General features: G+C 44.0%; 1 protein-coding gene across 1 annotated transcript in view; it reads right to left on the bottom strand.

The window, feature by feature from the left end:
- Positions 1-3,035: 3,035 nt before the first annotated feature.
- The window catches only part of CNTNAP2 (contactin associated protein 2), a 664,834-nt gene continuing 646,248 nt past the window's right edge, over positions 3,036-21,621 (bottom strand). The window contains exons 22-24 of the mRNA XM_054385136.1: positions 21,378-21,608; positions 4,136-4,207; positions 3,036-3,235 (exon numbers count right to left, since the gene is read on the bottom strand). Of these exons, the coding sequence (XP_054241111.1) occupies positions 3,036-3,235; positions 4,136-4,207; positions 21,378-21,608 (503 nt within the window). The remainder of the gene's footprint in view (positions 3,236-4,135; positions 4,208-21,377; positions 21,609-21,621) is intronic.

The following is a 21,621-nucleotide window of genomic DNA, read 5'->3' as shown; positions in this document are numbered from 1 at the left end:
CTAGACAGCCCCAGGTCTCTCAGCCTCTTCTCAGAGAGATGCTCCAGTTCCCTCCACTGGACTCCAAGGAGCCCAAAACTGGACACAATATTCCAGGTGTGGCCTCCCTAGGGCACAGTAGAGGGGGAGGAGAATCTCCCTATGAAGAGACTAGCTGCTAGTCCACAACATCATGTCTAAGGTCCAGTTTAATAAGAAACAAGAATTCTAATAATTAAAAGAGTTTCTAGTGTGATGAAAGTGACTGCACCACAAAGGATTGAGAAGATTGAAGATTACCAACATTACAACACAGCACTAATGAACTTCACATAAAGAGGTCCACACTGTCCCATCAGTGGAGAGCTGCAGATGCTTGCAGCTTGATTTCTGATATGTAAAACCTGTTTTTTCAGAGTTAAGACTCTACAACTATTGCTTGTACAATGGTCAGAGGTCATTTTCCAGCACTTCTTGTTTGCAGGGTTGTGGGAGATGAAGTTCAGATTATTAAGGAACTTTTTTGCTGCAGAGCCAATCCCGGTCCAAGCAAATGATGCTACAGTCATTTCTCATGGTAACTTGAAGTTGCAGGCAAGGAAGTTTTTCAGAGTGGATTAAAATACCATTAAAATCAAATGAAACATAACCTAGCAACAGACAGAAGAATGCCTCTGCAGTCCTACAAAGACATCTGTGTTTGCTATGTATGAGTGGTGAGGGCTAGATCCATCCCACGCTGACAGTCTCCAGGGAGTGGACACTTATCTTACACCCACCATTAACCAAGAATAAAGACTCATCCACTTGATCAAACACAAGAGAGGGAGAGGTTCATACTGGAGGCAAAGCAAAAGACTGCAGAGCATGAGAGTGACAGAGGTCATTTTTATCCCTACCTGAACCCCTCTGCCACATAATGTTACCTGAGAAACAGTCTTTTTTTTTTTTTTTTTCTTTTTTTTTTGTATTCTAATTCAAAACCCATAATCAGAAGAAATCAGTGATCTTGGTTTGCTCTGATGTCTATGTTCAATGAATCCAGAAGAGGGCTTTAGGCTACCATCCTCAAACCTCAAACTATCTGGCCCTGTCTGGCTGACAAATTGTGCTTTAAAATTTCTTGTCTGGTGTAAGACTCCAATATTTGCTTCTCCCTCCATGATTATTTTTCTGTCCCTTTTTAAATCATCGACTCAATCAATGATAGATGCAACCAAAAAGATAAGGAAACGAAAGATGCCAGTACTGCTCAGGGTAGCAGATTGCAGGCTTGGGTGACAACTGAATCTTTCCTGTACAAAAAACTGGATTACATCTGTGCATACTAAACACAGTGATATTAAAGATAAAGCAAATCTGGGATAAACATAAATACCTTTAATGGGAAATTCTCATTATTGTTTTTTTTAGCTTGTAGCAAATGCCCTGCAGTACATTCATTCCTTCATCCTGTTCCACCACAAAACCTGCTCATGAAGGCCTTAAATTCCTGTCAAATCACACCACTGGAGGGCCATGGCCCTCTATGGAGAGAAAGCTGATCTCTGTTATTGCCATCAAAAGCTATTGGGGTTTTGGGTTATCCTTTTGCCTTCCCTACAGGCTGCCTGCCTGCTTCTTGGGTGAGCCTGTGACTTCTCTGGTCTGAAAGGGGACGTGGGGTGCAACGCTGCACTCGGCATTGGCCTTCCTCTTCTTAAAAACGCCTTACAAACCCACAAAAAGAGTTAAGGTAAACCTGTGTGTTGAGAAGTAACTCTCCACTGTGCGTTCCTTGTGTGCTCCCTGGGCAGAGTTTCCCAGCCCCCTTCACCTCACCTTCCTGCCTGTGGGAATGCTGCCAGCAGAGCCTTTCCTTGAAAAGGGACTGAAAAAAAGGGTTTAAAGAAGAAATTGCTATGCTAGAGTTGGGGCGAAAGTGAAGCCCATGGGTTCAAACACATTAACTAGAGCTGTAATAATATTTCTGAAACAGCACACTAAAAAAGAAACAGAAGCAAACAAAGTCTGACTAATTCCCTACTATGATGCTTATGCCTAAGTACAGTATATGCCAAAATCATAGAATCATAAAATCATAGGATAGTTTGAGTTGGAAGGGACCTTAAGGATCATCTGCTTCCAACCCTCTACCATGGGCAGGACACCTCCTGCTAGACCAGGTTGTTCAAAATGCCAGAGGCAGAGCTGAGTGCCTCAGGTTACCAGTGCCATAGCCAAAGACACAGGAACAGACCAGGACTACAGACTCACACAGCATCATTCCCCCAACAGAGACTAACAAAAATACTACTAATAATGATTAAAAAAACTTCCAAAGCTTCCTGTGCTTTCCTCTCTGGTAGTAGCAGTAATAACACCATTTTTACATTGCTAATGAGAATTGTACACAATCCACAAAGTGCCTAGGTCAAGAAGATGGATCCTGCCAGGGTTGGCATGGGCTGATGACACATTGAAAAACTGGTGAGTAAGATTTGCATTAATCCTCACCCTCCTGTCCCACCCCCAGCCCCGAGTCCCCACTTCAGTGCCACCAAACTGGTGATATGGTCAAGGCTGAGGACAGCCTGTAGAGAAGTGGCTAGCCATAAAGGAACACAACTGTGGAATGAAAGGTCAGCCTCTTGCTCTCATGGTAGAATTACCCACATTTTTAAAAATCTAAAAAACCAGCCCAGTGTCTTGTTGCAGGTATCCAGAACACCTCTAAACACACACAGAAATAGACAGCTATTACTGAAAATCTTAACCAAAGCTGAAGCTGCAAAACTGCTCTTTGTTGTAGTTTGTTGTTGGGATATGGGAAGGGGCAAACTGCTGTAAATAAATATTAAAAAGTGTTGTTTTTAAATGCTTGAGATATTCTTTTTTTGTTTCTTCCTCCAGTCTCGGTGGTGTTTTCCTGCCACTTGCTCCTCCTGTTGTGCTGATCTTTTTACCGTACGTGTGCTCAAATGTCCGATGCAGAGTATTCTCTCCCCGCTGCAAGAGTCAGCCCAGTCCCACCCTGGCCCAGCTCATATCCCACCCCAGGCCCCGTCCCTGTGGGCTTAGATAAGCCACTCCTTCTTGCTCTCGTCGATGGTCTCCGTGAAATTGGGGTCATTGTTCATGATAGCAGCGTCGGCGCTCTCCGCTGACTCTGCCCCTTTGGCCTCGTTGGTGTGGTAGGTTCCCTTGTGACGGAACATGTAGCGAATCAGGAACACCAAGGTGCAGAGGATGGTGAAGATCACCACTGCGATGACACCTATGCAGAGCAGGAAAGAAAAGATGCCACTAGCAAGGAGAGCTCCTATGGATTTTGAAACAAAGAAACAATCCCACAGCTGAGTCATAGCTACCTGGGCAGTTAAACATCACCGCACCTACTTGATTTACACTACTCTAATATTAATATATAGTTTTTGTGGCATGCAAACTGTCACTGAGTAGAGTCTGCTAGTAACCTCCATCCCATAGGTGAACTTCAACATTAGTATCTACTTAGAGAGGTGAGCTTTGCTGACTGTGAGGCAGAGGGTGCTGAGCTCTCTCAGCTGTGGTGGGGATGTGGTGGTGTTTCACAGCCGGGGCAGCTCTTTGAGGATGAAGTTTGTGATGTATATTTCCCAGGCAATGGCAATATAGATCTACCATAGTCTCTCAACATGTCCTTGAAAACTGGCTTGGCTGCCTGTTGTCTCATTCCACCCATGAGGCACTGGTTTCACATAAAGATGTGACAGCTTTATCATCAGACCTATCCTCAGTTGCAGCGGTCTGTTTGGGGGTCAGCACTGTCATGGTGACACGACAGTGATTCTATTACCTGGCCTAGGTGATCCTGCTTTGGCAAGGGACTTGGACTTGATGAACTCCAGAGGTCCCCTCCAACCTCTACCATTCTATAATTCTATGTTTCTATGCTTAACCTCCGGGTTATGACCATCAGTATTTTGATTTGGTTGCCACTGAATCTGAGGGACAAACATAGTGAGACCCACCCACTTCACTAGGACAACGGGCCCCAATAGACGTACACAAATTTCTCTCTAACTTTGTTCAGGTACAGTTTTCCCATGGTCACCTCCTAGCAAATCACTTGAACATGTTATCAACAGCAATTCAACCATCACAGTCATACCACAAAGTATCTGAGAAGACCTACCTCCAATAATGGCAGAGTTTCTGTTAACTCCATCTCCTATAGCTTGACCGTTGTATGGGAAATCAGCGCTGGCTGTAAATAGGGAATGAAAAGATTCAGGTGGTCAGAGCAGTGAAACTTCACACAGCAGTTTGCTTACAACATCCTCAGAGAGGATTTCAAGGCAGTTGTGATCCCTAGATACTTGTCTAAAGAAGAGAAAAATGAAGAGAATCTTTCAGTATTATCTAAACCCTCAGAACTTTTTGCTTCCTCCTAAAATTAAAGCATAAGAAGTCTTCTTGGCAAGCACTGCCATTGACACAGAAGGTCATTTTGTTACACTAACATCAATTCAGTCTCCCAAACAAACCCCCGGATTTCAAACCTGTGTCATCATACATATTATTGTCACAGAGATTTTTGCCTCTGTCACTGAAAGGCTTCCCAAGTGTCCAGGGTTTTGTGATCACTACTGGGTACAACTGCAAGTTCTTTGGAAGAAAACCAGCTATCCCTGGAAGGGTTGAAAGGTAGGCTGGATGGGGCCTGGAGCAACCTGATCTAGCAGGAGTTGTGCCCTGCCCATGGCAGGGAGTTGGAACTTTTAAGGTCCCTTCCAGCTCAAAACATTCTGTGTTTCTGTGATTCTAACCTTTTTGCTGCTGCACAGCTCAAGGCAAGTGAGGGGCTGCATGTTCTGTTGGTCATTGTGTTGAGCAGCTACCCAAAGGAACACATGCCAGAAGCTTTGCTAGTCTAGGAGAAAGACCAATGTGATAATTTAGCTGCTGCTGGAGGTGCTTTGGAACTGAGATAGAATCAGAGAATCATTGTGGTTGGGAAAGACCTTTAAAATCATTAAATCCAACCATTATCTAACTCCATAAAGGCTGCTGCTAAACCATGTCCCTCAGCACCACATCTGCCTCTTTTCAGCATCTCCAGGGTGTTTAGAGATGCAAGACCAGTTGTTGGAGGAGCCCAGGCATGGCAGTCAGGAAAGCCTGTGTTTCCAATGAGGAGAGGAAACACAGCCAGATATACTAGCACTCATCTGCCAGCCAACTGAAAAGGAGAAACTCCTTGTATTGGGGCTCAATGAAGGAATCAGCACAGATTTAAAGCAGAATTTGGGTGTCAGACTTGGTTTTATCTTCCAGAAAACATCACAGAGACTTTTCAGAGGCAATTTCATGAATTAAACCTATCATCAGCATTTTTTTTGTAGTCAGACGTAACAAATAGGCTCTTCAGTGACTAAGTGAGCCCAGGGAGCTAGGTGAGTGGTTGCATCATTTCCTTCACTGCCACTGGACTAGGGCATTGATTTTGAAATACAGAAAATGTAAAAAGCACTTAATGGGAGACAGTGAAATAACCAAGGCTATGAGATACTTCTTAGGTGAGTATTTAAAAACAGCTGTATCTTCCTTGCTTGAAGCCACATCTTTCCAGTATTTGAAGGGGGATACAGTAGTGATGGAAAGGGACTTTTGACAAAGGCATGGAGTGACAGGACAAGGGATGATGGCTTCAAACTGGAAGAAGCTGGATTTAGATGAGACATTAGGAAGAAATTCGTCCCCATGACAGTGGTGAGGCACTGGAACAGGTTGCCCAGAGAAGTTGTGGGGATTCCAAGCCTGGAAGTGCTCAAAGCCAGGTTGGATGAGGCCTTGAGCAAGCTGGTGTAGTAGGAGGTGTCCCAGCCCATGGCAGGGTGGTTAGAACTAGATGATCTTTAAGGTCCCTTCCAACCCAAATCATTCTATGATTCTGTGATATTGCATTAAAGTAATCAGTTGCCTTTCCAGACCAATGATGTATTCACTGTGCCTAAAAGCTGGCTAAGGGGACTCAACTGGCTCTCTGCTGGCATGGAGTGAAACCCATAATAAAGGTCCTTTTGTACTGCAAGGCAGCTGCACAGAAGAATGAATAGCCTCAGCTTGCCATGTGGCCTGAAGAGAAGTTTGGGGCTAGAGTAGCCTTCTGTGTACCTACTCTGGGGAAGAGGCAAAGCAGCTGTGTGTTGAGCAGCTACTTTGTTGGCTGGTGGCCTGTGGGACAAACAAGAGAGTGCTTCTTACGGCTCAGTGGAAGGGACCTGGCCAGCAGTTTTTGCCAGCAGCACTTCTGCCTTGGATATTTGTTGGTGCTCTGGCTTCTGAAAACAGCATTTCTCCACCTCTCTGACACAAACCAGGCTAAAAAAATGTAATAGACAAATAGATACCTGGTTCTGTATCAGTGGATTTTGCTCCAAAGGACCTTGATGTGCAGGACCATGAATCTTTCTTACACTTCCCCCAGAGTCCCTGATAATATCAATGCAATGCTGAAATTAAGGGTGGTGAGACACTGGAACAGGTTTCCCAGGGATGTCATGGATACCCCTTCCCTGGAGGTGTTCAAGGCCAGGCTGAATGAGGCCTTGAACAACCTGGCTAGTGGAAGTGTCCCTGCCTATGGCAGGGGGCTTGGAACTAGATGATCTACAGGTTCCCTTCCAACTCAAACTATTCTATGAATGGAAAGGGCTGGCAGTGGGAAAACAACTCCTAACTTTAAACCTGTCCTCCCTGCAGCTCAAGGAAAATCCTAAAATAAAAGAACATGACATAGAAAGGCATCAGCTTACCAAACTGCATGGAATTGCTCTCTGCCTTTCACAACCAAATGAAGGTCCCTGACCAATAAATAAAGCAGCACCACAAGCAGGCCCTGCCACTTGCCCCTTGGTTTGAAATTGCTCTCCTATGTTCCCACATCAAAAATCTTAAAGACAGCAATGGTTGTAGTCTCCCCTTCCGTTCCATTCCAAATGAAGAGTCTATTTTACATTCTTTTAAAAGGTTGTTTCAAGGACCAAAGCACTAGTGAAGCATGAAGGAAAAGGGAACCTGCTGTTCATGGCAGTATGATTGCTCCCCAGCTGCCATATCACAACAGCTATGCTACAATGGATTCCTAGCAGATGGAAGATGTTCAACAGCCACTGAAGTACATGTCAGGATATGAACAATGTGAGGCATGACATGAAACTACAGCCTTGATCTTGTCTGAGAGCTACTGCTAGGACTGCCTCTGTTCAAAGTTGCTTCCACTAGTCACCATAGTGCATGAGGTTCAACAAGTCACAGTGCAAGCTCCTGCATCTGGGTCAGGCCAATCCCAGGCACAAATACAGGCTGGGTGCAGAGTGGATTGAGACTAGACCTGAAGAAAAAGACTTGGAGATGTTGATTGATGAGAAGCTCAGCATGAGCCAGCAGTGTACTCATACAGCCCAGAAGGTAACTGAGTCCTGAGCTACAGTGAGTGTGGCCAGCAGGTCAAGAGAGGTGATTCTTTCCCTGTACTCTGCTCTTGTGAGACCTCACCTCGAATACTGCATCCAGTTCTGGTGTCCCCATCATAAGAAGGACACAGGGTTGTCAGAGGGCATCCAGAGGAGGGCCACAAAGATGATCCAATGGCTGGAGCACCTCTGCCATGAGGACAGGCTCAGGGAGCTGGGGTTGTTCAGCCCAGAGAAGAGAAGAATCTGGTGGGACCTTAGTGCTGCCTTCCAATACCTGAAGGGATCCTACAGGAAGGCTGGAGAAGGACTCTTCATAAGGATGTCAAGCAACAGGACAAGGGGGAATGGTTTTAAGCTCAGGGATAGTAGTCTTTGACTAGATCTTAGGAAGAACTTCTTCAGTACGAGGGTGGTGGCACTCTGGAACAGGCTGCCCAGAGAGGCTGTGGATGCCCCCTCCCTGGAGGTGTTCAAGGCAGGATGGATGAGGGCATGAGCAAACAAGTCTAGCTGAGAGACGTCCCTGCCCACGGAGTAGATGCTCTCTGAGGTCCCTTCCAACCTAAGCCATTCTGTGATTCTGTGAGCATAGGTTTCCCTTGACCCATCTCTCCAGCCTCTCCAGGTTTTGCTGAAAGGCAGCAGAGGCCAACGATGTGTCAGCCACTGCTCCCAGTTTGGTATCATCAACAAACTTGCTGTGTGTACAGTCCATCCCTTCATTCTGGTCATTGATGTTGTTGAACCAGACTAGACCCAGTTCTGACCCCAAGGGAACACCACTAGCTACAGGCCTCCAATTACACCCTGCACAGCTTATCACAACCCTCTGAGCTCTGTCCTTCAGCCAGTTCCTAATCCACCTCACTGCCCACTCATGTAACCTACACTTCCTAAGCTTACCTATGAGGTTGTTATGGGAGACAGCATCAAGAGCCTTGCTGAAGCTGAGGCAGGCAACATCTACTGCTCTCCTCTCATCTGCCTGCTCTCTTTAAATGCTTTAAGTGGAATTAGAGGAACTTTTCAGCACGTAAAAGGGTGATTCAAGATTGACTGCAGGCAAAATTCACATTTTGGCCATCATTTTAATGACATATGGAACTTTACATGACCACAAAAATGCAGTAGGAGACCTACCACCATCCGGCACCATCATCATGGTTATTACCAGAGCCAGATGCAATTCAGCAGCACTCAGTGAATGGGAAGGGGAGATGAGACTGGATAAACAGACCATAATTAGCTGTTAAAGATGACAGATGCTGTGGATGTAGCAGAATGAATGGTAATTTTGCTTCATTATAGTAGGTGTGATTTTGCATCTGCCTCTCCCAGAGTTTTTACAATGGATCCCACATAAAAGCCTTTTGCAAATTCACACAATTAAAATGCAAAATGTCCTTGCTAAAGTAGAAATGTGGTCCAGGAAGTGGGTGTGGGCAGAGAAATGAGCCTGTTTGGTACAGGGAGGGGAAAACCAAAGCCATCCAGGGAGAGTTCAGCTAGAGAGCAGTACTGAGAAGCACAAAGTAAAAGGCAAATCTCATTTTGCCATGCCCTACCATGAGTGTCCCATGCAAGCCTTTGGAAGCAAGATTTTGTCACTAAGCTTTTTACTGAGCAGGTGAGTCAGAGTTAAAATGCACCACACCACAAAGGAGGAGGCTTGTTAGATCTGATCCAAAGAACACAGGGAGGGAGTGATCACAGGTCACCAACAAACAATGGATGAAACCAGTGAAATGTTAGAAACTGAGTTTGTTCAGCCTACAACTAACACGTTGCAAGGCTGCTGTGACCTTTCTGCCTTCCAGAAATGTGCAGACATGGCATTCTGGGGCATGGTTTAGTGGGCATGGTGGTGTTGGGCTGATGGTTGGACTTGATGACCTTAGAGGTCTTTCCAACCTTAATGATTGTATGATTCCATGTCCACAATTTTGAGAGACTCATTATGAAGACCAGTCATGTTGTCATATAAATAGTAATTAGAGAGGCAACCAAAACAACTGATTTGTTGATCACAAGGTATAAAACCTCACACAATCAAGATACTGATTAAAAGCAGAAGATTGAGAGAAGAAAATAAAAGATAGGATGTGAATTAGAACTTCTTCCTCATTCTGTTTTGTAGCCAGGCACACAAGAGCTGAGCTTGCAAAGAGAGCAAACACTCACTGACACCTTAGGACTTTGAGAAAGTAGATCCAAGTGAACATACTCAGCTGTTTCTCCACAGTACCGTAACACAGAGGGAAGCAAAAGCAAGTTCTCTAGATCATTTCTTCAAATTAGGTCAGCTCTGCTGGTCAGGTGAAACTACAGCTATGGTTTGAAATTACAGAGCACTCCTTATTATACAGAGCAGACTCTAAGTAGAGAAACTAATTGCTTGACTCCTGATAGTAGAAACTAATGTGCAGCCAAGAGTGACATTCCCCTTCCTGAAGGGAGCAGATGGCAGGAGAAACTCTCAAGATGTGCACAGAAATGATGTAGCAGGAGTAAACAACTTCATTACACAGCCCTGCATCAAAGCTGAACATCATCATAGATTCTGTGAATCTATGCATCAGAGGGCTGGAGCACCTCCCCTATAGGGACAGGCTGCGAGAGTAGGAGCTGTTCAGCCTGGAGAACTGAAGCATCTGGGAAGACCTTAGAGTGGCCTTCTAGTACCTGAAGGGGACAACAAGAAAGATGGGGAGGGACATTTTACAAGGACTTGTAATGATAGGATGAGGGGCAAGGGATTAAAGCTTGAGAAGGGCAGATTTAGATGGGGTATTAGGAAGAAATTCTTTAGAGTGAGGGTGGTGAGACACTGGAATGGGGTGCCTAGGAAGGTCATGGATATCCCCTCTTTGGAGGTGTTTAAGGCCAGGCTGGATGAGGTCTTGAGCAGCTTGATCTAGTGGAAGGTGACCCTGCCCCTAGCTGGGGGTTGGAACTGGGTGATCTTTAAGGTCCCTTCTGGCCCAAGCCATGCTATGAATCTGTGGATCATTAAGAGGTTGGACAAGATGATCCTTGGGGTGCCTTCCAACCTGTGATCACAGCCTGTAGACTCCAGTCACCATTTCCTGCTCATCCCACTGCTCTCCTGCTGGGTGGGGCTCTGTGAAGAGTTCCCATGATAAGTAAACCACAGCAATTCAGAACGAGAAGAGAAAAATCTGAAGCAGTATGACAAATGCTACCAAGCTACTTTTGCATTGAAAGTTCCTGGGTTTAATTATTTTTAAATTACTATCTCTATTCTTTTCCTACTTGTCCAAACTGGAAATGGAGAAAGGGGGCAAACTCCACTGGCTCCTGCTTTCCTAGGTATTTGAGAGCAGATTCTGAGGGAGGACTGCTTAATATCACTCTGTTGAGAGAGTTCTTTAAAATCCCACTATCCTCAGCTTAAGTGTAGAGCCCAGGCCCACACTTACCTGACCACAAAATCTTAATTACCTTGTTCATAAAGATCAATCACTACTGCCTAAAATTTTAGTGACATTAGACTCTTACAAGTATATCCTGAACGTGGCCATTTTTCTGTCTATATGGAAATAGGAGTCTTCACATCATAGAGTCAGTCATTTTTTGGGGGTGACTTAAAGGATATTGGAAAAAAATATTCCTATGCAGCAATTCTTAAACTACCAGAACAGCTATGTAGCTTAGGGATTTGGTGGAAAAAGGTTGTGAAGGGACTGGAGGGCAGCTCTTCTGAGGAGTGGCAGAGGCAACTAAAGTTCTTTAGTCTGGAGAAGAGGTGGCTGAGGAGAGACCTTCTGGCTCTCTACAAGTCCCTGAAAGGATGTGGGAGTGAGGTGGGTGCTCACCTCTTCTCCCTAATAACAAGTGATAGGATGAGAGGAATAGGTCTTAGATTGCATCAGGGGAAGTTTAGGCTGGATATTAGAAGAAATTTCTTGACTGAAAGGGTTCTCAAAGACTGGAATAGGCTCCCCATGGAGGTGTCTGAATGCCCATCTCTGGAGGTGTTTCAGAGAGGCAGAGATGTGGTGCTGAGGGACATGGTTTAGCACCAGACTTGGTAGAATTAGATAATGGTTGGATTTGATGACCTTAAAGGTCTTTTCCAGTTGAAATGATTCTATGATTCTTTGATTCTATGAAATTAGGGCTAATTTCACTTCAGTCCTTTGCAGCCTGCTCAGCTGGGAGGGACAGGAACAAAGGAAAAAAACCTTTGTAAATGACAAAAAAATTCTCTAATGCATTTAGTACTATTTGGAACATTATAAAAATTTTTTTCAGGTGTATTCTGTTAGATCAAAAAGATTTTTTTAATGAATCTCAAGTATTGTTACTGACAGCTATTGGTGAGTTCTGCTGAGAGACAGAGATGCATAGAAACAATAGAAAACACAAAACCTGTGTTTTTACATTTTTGGTATGAAAGCTTTCCAACTGTGTCATTTAATTTCAAGATGAAATTAGTATCAACTAAAAAACCCTCTGAAACAGTGGCTTAGCAGCAGCTCTACTGTCCTCTGAACAGCCCTTCTGCACACAAACACCTGTGACTGTGGCAAAGTAAGCGAGGATTATAGAAGAAAGAGTTGTTGGATGTTTCTGTAATAAAAAGCATGAATTTTGGAGTGAACAATGGGAATGACAACAATGAACAATGGTGGTGTTGGGGGAAAAAAATCACTGAACACTCCAAGTTGAGTGAACTGGGTCAGTGCAACTTCTCAACACCAGACAGCAGAGCTGACAGTACAGTCATGGTATTAGCCCTTTCATTTACTTCTGTGGGAGAGCTTTCCTGAGGGCACTCTTAAGGAGAGGAGGAAATGGAGTTTTATGAATGGGCTTGTACCTTCACTTAGCTTCCCTGTTTATGCAAAGAAAATTAGACTGAATGTCTCTGCTGTGCCTCACTGTCCTGAGCCAGCAGTGTACTCTTATGGCCAAGAAAGTCAATGGTATCCTGGGGTACATTAAGGACAGCATGGTCAGCAGGTGGGTGGATGTTCTCCTCCCCTCTACTCTACCCTAGGGAAGCCACATCTGGAGCATTGTGTCCTGTTCTGGGCTCCTCAGTTCCACAGAGGCAGCAGAGGCCACAAAGATGCTGAGGGGACTGGAGCATCTCTGTGAGGAGGAGAGGCTGAGAGATCTGGGGCTGTTTAGCCTGGAGAAGAGCAGAGTGAGAGGGGATCTTCTCAATGCTAATCAATAGCTAAAGGGTGGGTGGCAAGAGGATGGGGTCACAATCTTTTCAGTGATGCCCAGTGACAGGACAAGGGGCAATGGGCAGAAAACTGAAACATAGGAATTTTCACTTCTTTGCTATGAGGGTGTTGGAGTAGGCTGCCCAGAGAGATTGTGGAGTCTCCTTCTCTGGAGAGATTCCAAACCCACTGTGATCCTGGGCAACCTGCTGTGGGTGACCCTGCTTTAGCAGGGAGGTTGGACTAGATGATCTCCAGAGGTCACTTTCAACTGACACCATTCTGTGATCCTGTAATATTTTTTTGTCTTACAAAGCAATCTTCCTAGCAAAGGGGCAAAACCCCCTTATGCCTTATTAGGAGACTCATCCTTGCAGCTTAAACTCCTCCAGATCAGTCCTAGGTGCAATATGAAGCAGGGTAAAAATTCCTGTACTGTCTGTTGGGATGAATTAGGTGATTCTCTCTGCTTCCCACAGGTCAATTCCCAAAAGCAACTTTTACACTTTCTTTAGCACACAAATGAGTCATTGTACACAACAGTGGGCAAACAAGACCGTAACACGTTTCAGATTAACTACCTGGTACTTGTACACTGCAGAATCTGATTCCCTATGTTAACAGGAGAGCAGACTTTTTAGGATCAAACCTGCAGTTTGAGCTTCAATAAAGCACTCTCTACAAAGTAGTGTTTTGAACATTGGCTCTGACAAATTTCCAGTTGATCTGCAGCAAATTCAGTGTTGGTCCCTGCTATACAAAACCAGATGTGAACGGGCTGGAAAGTGTCCAGAGAAGGGCCACAAGAATGATCAGAGGAGTGACAGAGCTGCCATGTGAGGCAAGGCTGAGAACTGGGTTTGTTCAGCCTTGAGAAGAGAAGGCTTAGGGGAGACCTTATTACCATGTACCAGTACATAAAGGGTGGCTACCAGGAGGATGAAGATTCCCTTTTTACAAAGAGTCCCATGGAAAAGACAAGAGGTGATGGGTACAAGTTACTGCTGGGGAGATTCCCATTGGGATCCAGAGGACACTTTTTGACCATGAGAACAGTCAGACATTGGGATCATCTCCCAGGGGAAGCAGTGGATTCCCCTACATTGGACAGTTCTAAAACTCAGCTTGACAGGGTGCTGGGCCATCTCATTTCAACTATACTATATCTAGAAAGGTTGGACCAGATGATCCTTGGGGTCCCTTCCAACCTGACATTCTGTGACTCTATGAAATTAGAGCAGCCCTACCCATCAAAGACCTAAACTCATCTGTATTTCAGTTCTTGGGAGTAAGGTCTGACTGACACTGGGTCTCACTGTGACTCCAGACAAGAACTGCTAGTGTATTAGTCTTGCTGGCCTAAGCTATCACTTTCATGAAAATTTTATGAGCAGATTGCATTTCATCTCCTAAGGAAGACAAACAAATACTTCCTTTTATAATTAATGAAGAATATGAAACGCTTTGGTGTTCTCAAAGGAACAGTAGAGTTAAGTGCTGGTCAAAGCCTGGCTGTATATAGCTAATCACTGATAATGGACCCACAGGGAATACAAGAAATAAAGACAGACAGAAAGACAGACAGAAAACAGAAAAACACACCCCCAAACAAAATGAAACAAAACCCCCAAAACCAAACTAAAACAAAAAACAACAAAACCACCCAAAAAAACCAACCCCAAAAGTCAAACCCAAACCAATCTAACCAACAATACTAAACAAGCCTGTAAACTTATGACAGCTACAAAAAAAGGAGGGGAAAACAAAAGGGATGGACTCTATTTATTGAGGCCATTGGAAGAAAGGACTTCTTACAGCCAGGATGTGAAGAGCAAGATCAGGTACTTCATGTCTAGCATTCATACAGGCATGAAAAAAAGAAAGGCTTGGACTGGGGATGAGGATCAGGTCAGACTGGAGAGTTTAAATCTGAAATAAACTTAATAGCTGTAATCTAGAATAACCTCTTAAATAGGAACTGAAGTGCTTTTCAGCCTGAGGAATGTAAGAAGGAGACAGTCATATGAAGTGCTCAGGTGTCTAAATGCTTCCTTTGCTGCTCCATTTTCTTCCTAATTTACATTCCTAGTTAAAGTTAGCACTTGTGTAGTCTTTGTATAGGATGGAAAACACATTTATTTTTACTTTAATACTACCCCTTCTTGTCTTGACATTAGGTAGCAGCATTAACATTCAAATCACTGCTCATGAAACAGCTACAATGCTGATCTCTCAGTGAATGCCAGAAGAATTGACAAGCTTGGCAGTCTGACAGCTGTCTGATACACTAGAGACTGTCAGAAACTTCACACTGAAATGATAGATTCTTAATGATAAGAGAAAGCTATGCATAATTGTGTGAAGGAACTAGATGAGACTGGGAGAGAGGCAGGTTTTATGCCTAATCAATAGAGAGATTTACAGTAATTCAAGCACCATAATTAAGCCCTTCAAGGATGAAGCATTGATTGTGCCAAATTTCAGACAGATGCTCTTCCTAGTTAGCTGCTTAGTGGGGAGGAGAAAAATAGAAACTATTACATCTTAATGTTCACAGAACCACAGAATGGTGGGAGTTGGAAGGGACCTCTGGGGATCATAACCTCCCTGCAAAAGGAGGGTCACCTATTTCAGGTTCCCCAGAAACATATCCAGGTGGGTTCTGAAAGTCTCCAGAGAAGGAGACTCCACAACCCCTCTGGGCATCCTGCTCCAGTGCTCCAGAACTCTTGCAGAAGCTTTTCCTCATGTTTAGGTCGAACTTCCTGTGCTCCCTTTTATGTCCATTGCCCCTGTCCTATCACTGGGAACCACTGATATGAGTCTGCCCCCTGCCCTTTAGCTCTTGATGAGCATGGAGGAGACTCCCTCTCAGGCTGCTCTTCTCCCAGCTAAGCAGCCCCAGGTCTCTCAGCCTCTCCTCCTCACAGAGATGCTCCAGGGCCCTTAGTATCTTTGTAGCCCTCATTGGATTCTCTCCAGCAGTTCCTTGTCTCTCTTGAATTGGGAAGCCCAGAACTGGACACAACACTCCAGGTGTGTCCTCACCAAGTCAGAGTAGAGAGAGAGGAGAACCTTCCTCAACCCACTGGTCACATTCCTCCTTGTGTGCTCCAGGACACAGTTGGCTTTCTTGGCCACAGGAGCGCACTGCTGGCTCATGGCTACTGCTTACCTTCTTTCCTGCAGCTCTGAACCTGAGCTATGAGTTTCTGTTAGACTTAATCCCTAACTGTCTGAAAAAAATGCCACCTTCCTGTTTGAAAACAACTCAGGCCAAGGCCATGGACATCTGAGACACTGGAGAGAATTTGGGATGAATGCTGGTCACTCTCAGCAGGGGAAACTCTATCACAGAAATGCACCAGAATTGTGCAATGGAAGAATGTGTTGGCCTGCAGGGCAGGCTGCAAGGCCATCCTTTGTCTCTTGTATGGGCAGTATAAATACTAAACTAGGTTACTGTTGGACAAAGAGCATCCCAGTGCTTATGTGCAATGTTAATTAAAAAAATCCAAGCACTTTGATCGATCAACAACTTCAAAGAGACAATCTGATGTAATTCTCTGACTACAGTACAGGCAACTAATCCTGGTCACTATGCTTTTGAGGAGGAGGAGTGGCATTTTATTCTAGCACCTGCCCTCATCTCTGTTTCTAATTCTGCTGACACCTAGCAGACCAAATTTAGATGTGTAAGGCTGCATCATGAACAAAAGCAGCTCCTCCTCTTCCAAGGCTCACTTGTCCTTTGCAGGAAGCCTGGAGAAGTGACTCAGCTCACCTTCAGTCCCTCTTAGGAGAGGAGTGCTGCCTCCACTGATTTCAAAGACTGTGGTCATGAGAAGAACCTTTTGTCTCTCCATTTGTAACCTAAGACAGTTCTGAGGGCTGAAATGCTGCCCTCCAGCGAGTGGTCTTTGATCCTTGCTTACCACTGTGCCATTTCTAAGAAGACCTTGACAAAGATAAGAGCTAATTCCCATCTCTTCAGCCACATTCATACCAGTGGGACTTGTAACACAGCTTTTTGTCAGATGCTCCCACTCTGCCCTCTGAGATCTGGACAGAGTGTGGGATGGCAAACCAACTGATGGTGTCTGCATGGGAAGGTGACCTTCAGCACTGCCACACAAAAGCGATACTTTCTCTTAGGTCAGAAATAATCTCCTGTCTTTGGCTTGACAGTATTCAGATCTCTCACTGTCTTCATATGGCCACTATTAAGTCCTCTTATGTCTTCTCTTGACATGAAGAGGGATGAATTTGTAATGAAAAGGAACGTAATAATAAATTAGAGCAGGGTAGATTTAGGTTGGACATCAGAAGGAAGTTCTTTACTGGAACAGGTTGGCCAGAGATGTGGTGGAGGCCTCATCCTTGGAGACATTCAAGGTCAGGCTTGACAGGGCCCTGATCAACCTGATCTTATTAAAGATGTCCACATTTACTGCAGGGGGAGTGGACAAGGTAATGTTTGAGGGTCCCTTACCTTCAAGGGTCCCTTCTAACCTGATGCATTCTATGACTGTGATCAATCCTGCAGGCAGCTGTTTTAATCCTGATGACAGAGTCACCTGTCCTCATACAATGTTTTTGCCAGACATACTGGAGCTAAGTGTGGGTTGGTCTTTTCTCCCTAGGAACAAGTGATAGGATGAGAGGAAATGGCCTCATGTTGCACCAGGAGAGGTTTAGGTTGAAGAGTAGAAGAAATTTCTTGACTGAAAGGGTTCTCAAAGACTGGAACAGGTTTCCCAGGAAGGTGGCTGAATCCCCATCCCTGGAGGTGCTTAAAAGAGGCAGAGATGTGGTGCTGAGGCTCATGGTTTAGCACCAGACTTGGTAGAGTTAGAGAATGGTTGCACTTAAAGCTGATCACCAAAGGGTTTTTTCATATCTCAGGTAACATATGAAGGCATGACATATCTATCTATTGATATCTACAATCATTGATCAGCCTCTTTTTTGCCTCCTTTTTACACTCATTTTGATGTTATCAAGGCAAGTTGTATTGTCTGACACGAACTGGATGATCTGCTTGGTCTTGCTTATTGAAGTTTTTTTTCAAATCACTAGAAAGTCACATTCTAGAAAAAAATACTTGTTGAATTGCTGTGCTTCATCACCACCAAGAAAGGATTGCCATGGCAACAGGAAAAGGCTGTGCATTTTAAGAATACTCACATGCTGACAAAGACAATGGTTTAAGATAACGTCCCAGCAGCATGGCGAAATGCCAGTCACATTTTTACAATGACAAAGGAATGAAAAAGAACAAATCCTGTAAATGTGCAGCACATTCTTCCCCTCTACTCTGCTCTCGTGAGACTCCACCCAGAGTACTGCATCCAGTTGCATGGTCCAGAGGAGGCCATGAAGATGATCAGAGGGCTGGAGCATCTCCCCTATTGGGACAGGCTGAGAGAGTTGGAGTTGTTCTGCTTTGCAAAGAGAAGGCTCCAGGGAGACCTTAGAGCAGACTTCCAGTACCTGAAGAAAGTCAAGAAGGGACTTTGAACAAGGCTTGTTGTGCTAGGACAAGGGACAATGGATTAAAACTTGAGGAGGACAGATTTAGATTGGATGTTAGGAAGAAATTCTTTACAGTAAGTGTGGTGAGGAGACTGGAACAAGCTGCCCAGGGAGGTCATGGATACCCCTTCCCTGGAGGTGTTCAAGGCCAGGTTGGATGAGGCCTTGAGCGAACTGGTCTAGTGGAAGGTGACCCTTGCCCATGGCAGGGAGGTTGGAACTAGATGACTTTTAAGGTCCCTTCCAAGCCAAACCATTCTATGATTCTATGATAGGAGAATTCAAGGCAAAGGGAAAGTGCAAGATAATGAATCAAGAAACTGCATGGCCCATTTTTCTGGGGAGGAAATCAAGGTTTCTTACTGATAAATCCCTGAACTTATCTCTAACTGCCAGTGACTGATGTGTCTTTATGCTTTGCCCTTCAGCCTCACTATGCTTGACAGCTAGCAAGAGGTGTCCACACAGTAGTTCCATAGAAGAGTTTAAGGAAAACATTCCATGTAGGTCACCTGTCAGGCAGAACCTGCTTGACATTTAGTAATTATCCATAAGGTCTTATCCAGCACTGCAGTATAGAGGTGAAATGATCATTACATTTGCCTTCTGGTGCCTCTGTCCTATTTAGACACTTATCTTTGATCCTCATCTACAACATTTTCCAGTCCTCAAAGTTTAATTCCACAGTATTTGAGAAGCAGAGCTATAAATTTACACTTAAAATATGAATCAGGGCAAGTGAGGAGTATGTCACAAAACTGATTTAAACCATATGATACTTGCCACAAATTTGTTCCTGACTTTCTTTTTTCACTACAAACCCACTTGTCCTCAACTCTTCTGTTTTGTTAAAATCTATTTAAAATTAAGTAGGTGACCTAAAAATTACAGATGAAAACACAGATGAGATGAGAAATCTTGTACCTAGTAATCGCTGCTGCTGCTTTCAAAGCTATGCTCCTTGCAACCATTTCTTTGTGGCAGAGCCTGCAAGGGTTTTGCTTTAGCACCACTACAAATGTTTCTGTGCATTTCAGAAGAGCTTTTTGTCTTTGCTCCCTCAGCTGTTTTAGTGAAGGAGTAAATTCACACTGAGCATACTGAGATTATTCCAGCTCTGGAGCCAATGGGCACCATTATTTAGAACTCTGATTTTTCCTGTTTCAACACAGTTTGTGTTAGAAAGTCTTCTAGTAAACAGAGAAAAAATCCTGATTGCAAAGTGCCAGTTTGATAATGCAAAATCACACTAAAAGCAAACATTTTTATTTAGCAGTCATCAAGGTCATCTCTGTGCTAGGTTGTACAGTCTGCAGTAAGGCAATCTAATCCTTTTCCCTCTACTGCTGAAGAGCAGTAGAGATGACAAGAGGATGTGTCCCTAGCTCCCAGTCCTACTAAAGCTTCTCAACACCAAAAAGGAAGGTGTTGCACTCTGATTGTCCATGACTGAAACAACCAAGTCCATCTACAGCATTGAGTTTTCTTTTACTGGGCAGAAGCTAACAGCCAGCACGAGCTAACCTAATTGTATGCTGCATGTTCTCTGATATCCTTCATGTTGGCTTCATGACTGAGGACTACAATTAATCTACAGCAAAACGTGTACATTTGTAATCTGGCAGGTGAACAAATCTGAGTAATTCAGCTGAAGCTTCCAAGGAGAGACTGGGACAACACCAGGACAATCATAGCAGCACATGGCAAGGACAAACAGGATCTCCCTCTTTTAACACCAGGAGCTACTGGTTCAACTATCTTGAATAAATCCCACCATCATCTTTTACTAGCTTGCAGCCAAATTATCTGTAGGAAAAAGAAACCAACTAAAATTAACAATCAAAACCAATTAGCTGCATAGGATTCACAGCATCTGTGCATCCTCGGGAAGTTTATGGCACACTTTATAAAGGCATGAGCCAGGGAGTTACCCTTCAGGAAATGTGCTTTTATAGAAACAGGAGCATGGAACATAACCTTCAGGTACAAAGTGGCCTACTAATTTCAGAGAAGAAATGGGCTACTAATTTGCGATGAAAAAAAAAATCAAGCAGGAGATTACATACTATAAACAGGGGAAAGACACACTGAAATCTTCCATGGGCATAGCAGCAAGGAGGGAATGACAGGTTTTAGAGCATGATCCTTCCTGTATTGATGTTTGAGACCTGGAATGTTTCAGCTCTGGAATATCTGCCTCTCTTTACAAACCCCTGTCCTATTTCTCTACTGAAGAAGAGATGAAAGGAAATGTTGCAAGGAATCGTTTGATGTTGTAAGGAAAAATAAATAAATCCAAAGCCCAAAGGTATGATCTTGGCACATACTTCTGAGACACATGTCTCTTCTCACAAAAAGATGGCAGATGGATGTATCCCCAAACACAAAGGCAGAGACTAATCAATACCAAAAGCATTATAGGCCTGTTTTTCCCTCTAGCATTTTACTTTTATACTACTGTAAACCCACCAGCTTCACCAGGACAGGTTCTAACTTACAGTGCTACAAGTGAAATCAGAATGAGGACAAAACACAAGAGAGGAGGCAATGTACTCCTGACCCTCCAACTGTAAAGGGAACAGTTACTTTAAAGCATTTAAATGACACTCAAAAAGCAAAATAGAAAAAAAAATTAAAATGTAAGCACAATGTATACTTTCCAAGACCATCAGTCACCAAGCAAGATAAAATTGCTGGGATCAGCAAATTGTCATTGCTTTCCAACATTTTCAGCATGAGACGAACTCAATCAAGACTAATGGCATTTCCCATTAAACATGAGGAAAACAACATTTCAGAAAAATCAGCATTTTATATATTTACACCTAAAATGAGATATACCTTTTTTTTTTGCATGAAGCTGACTACAATGTACTCACTTACTGAGACTACAGCATAAGAAATGTTGCTGTATCTTATTATCTGTACTTCCAGCCTTTTGCTGACCGCATACTCAGCGCTACAGAGAAAGTGCTCTCACAGCAGTTAGGTCAGAACTCAACATTCAAACAGTGTAAGACTTAGGGAAACAAAAAATAAAGCAGAATATTAAAGAAAGCACAGAAAATATCCTGTATATATATATTCAGAAGTGGAGGCAAATCTCTGTCATTCCTACTGTGATTATAGCCCTACAGTCATCTGTCACATCCACCTTGTTTACCCCTACAGAAGGTGGATGTTTCTCCTCTGAACTGCTCTGCCCAGCTGCACCTCAGCTTACCTGAGTCTAAGTGCCATGGGTCCGTAGCGGCTGACATTGGTGGGATGGTGAGTGGAGATGCTCCACAGTTGGATTCCACCAGTTCTCCTTGGATGTGGACGTGAGAGGAGGCGTTGGTAGGTCTTAGAGCTGCTTTGAGCGGAGCAATTTGGTTGAACTGTACTCTTGATAGGCAGCCAGTGAATCCTGGGGTGTTGTATTTATATATATCTTGGTCAATCTTCCCAATTTCTATGTGAAATTA

The sequence above is a fragment of the Indicator indicator genome, chromosome 11 (assembly GCF_027791375.1).
Source record: "Indicator indicator isolate 239-I01 chromosome 11, UM_Iind_1.1, whole genome shotgun sequence".
Lineage (NCBI taxonomy): Eukaryota > Metazoa > Chordata > Aves > Piciformes > Indicatoridae > Indicator > Indicator indicator.
Note: the sequence above shows the minus strand (reverse complement) of the source record. Positions and strands in the feature narration are given on the sequence as shown.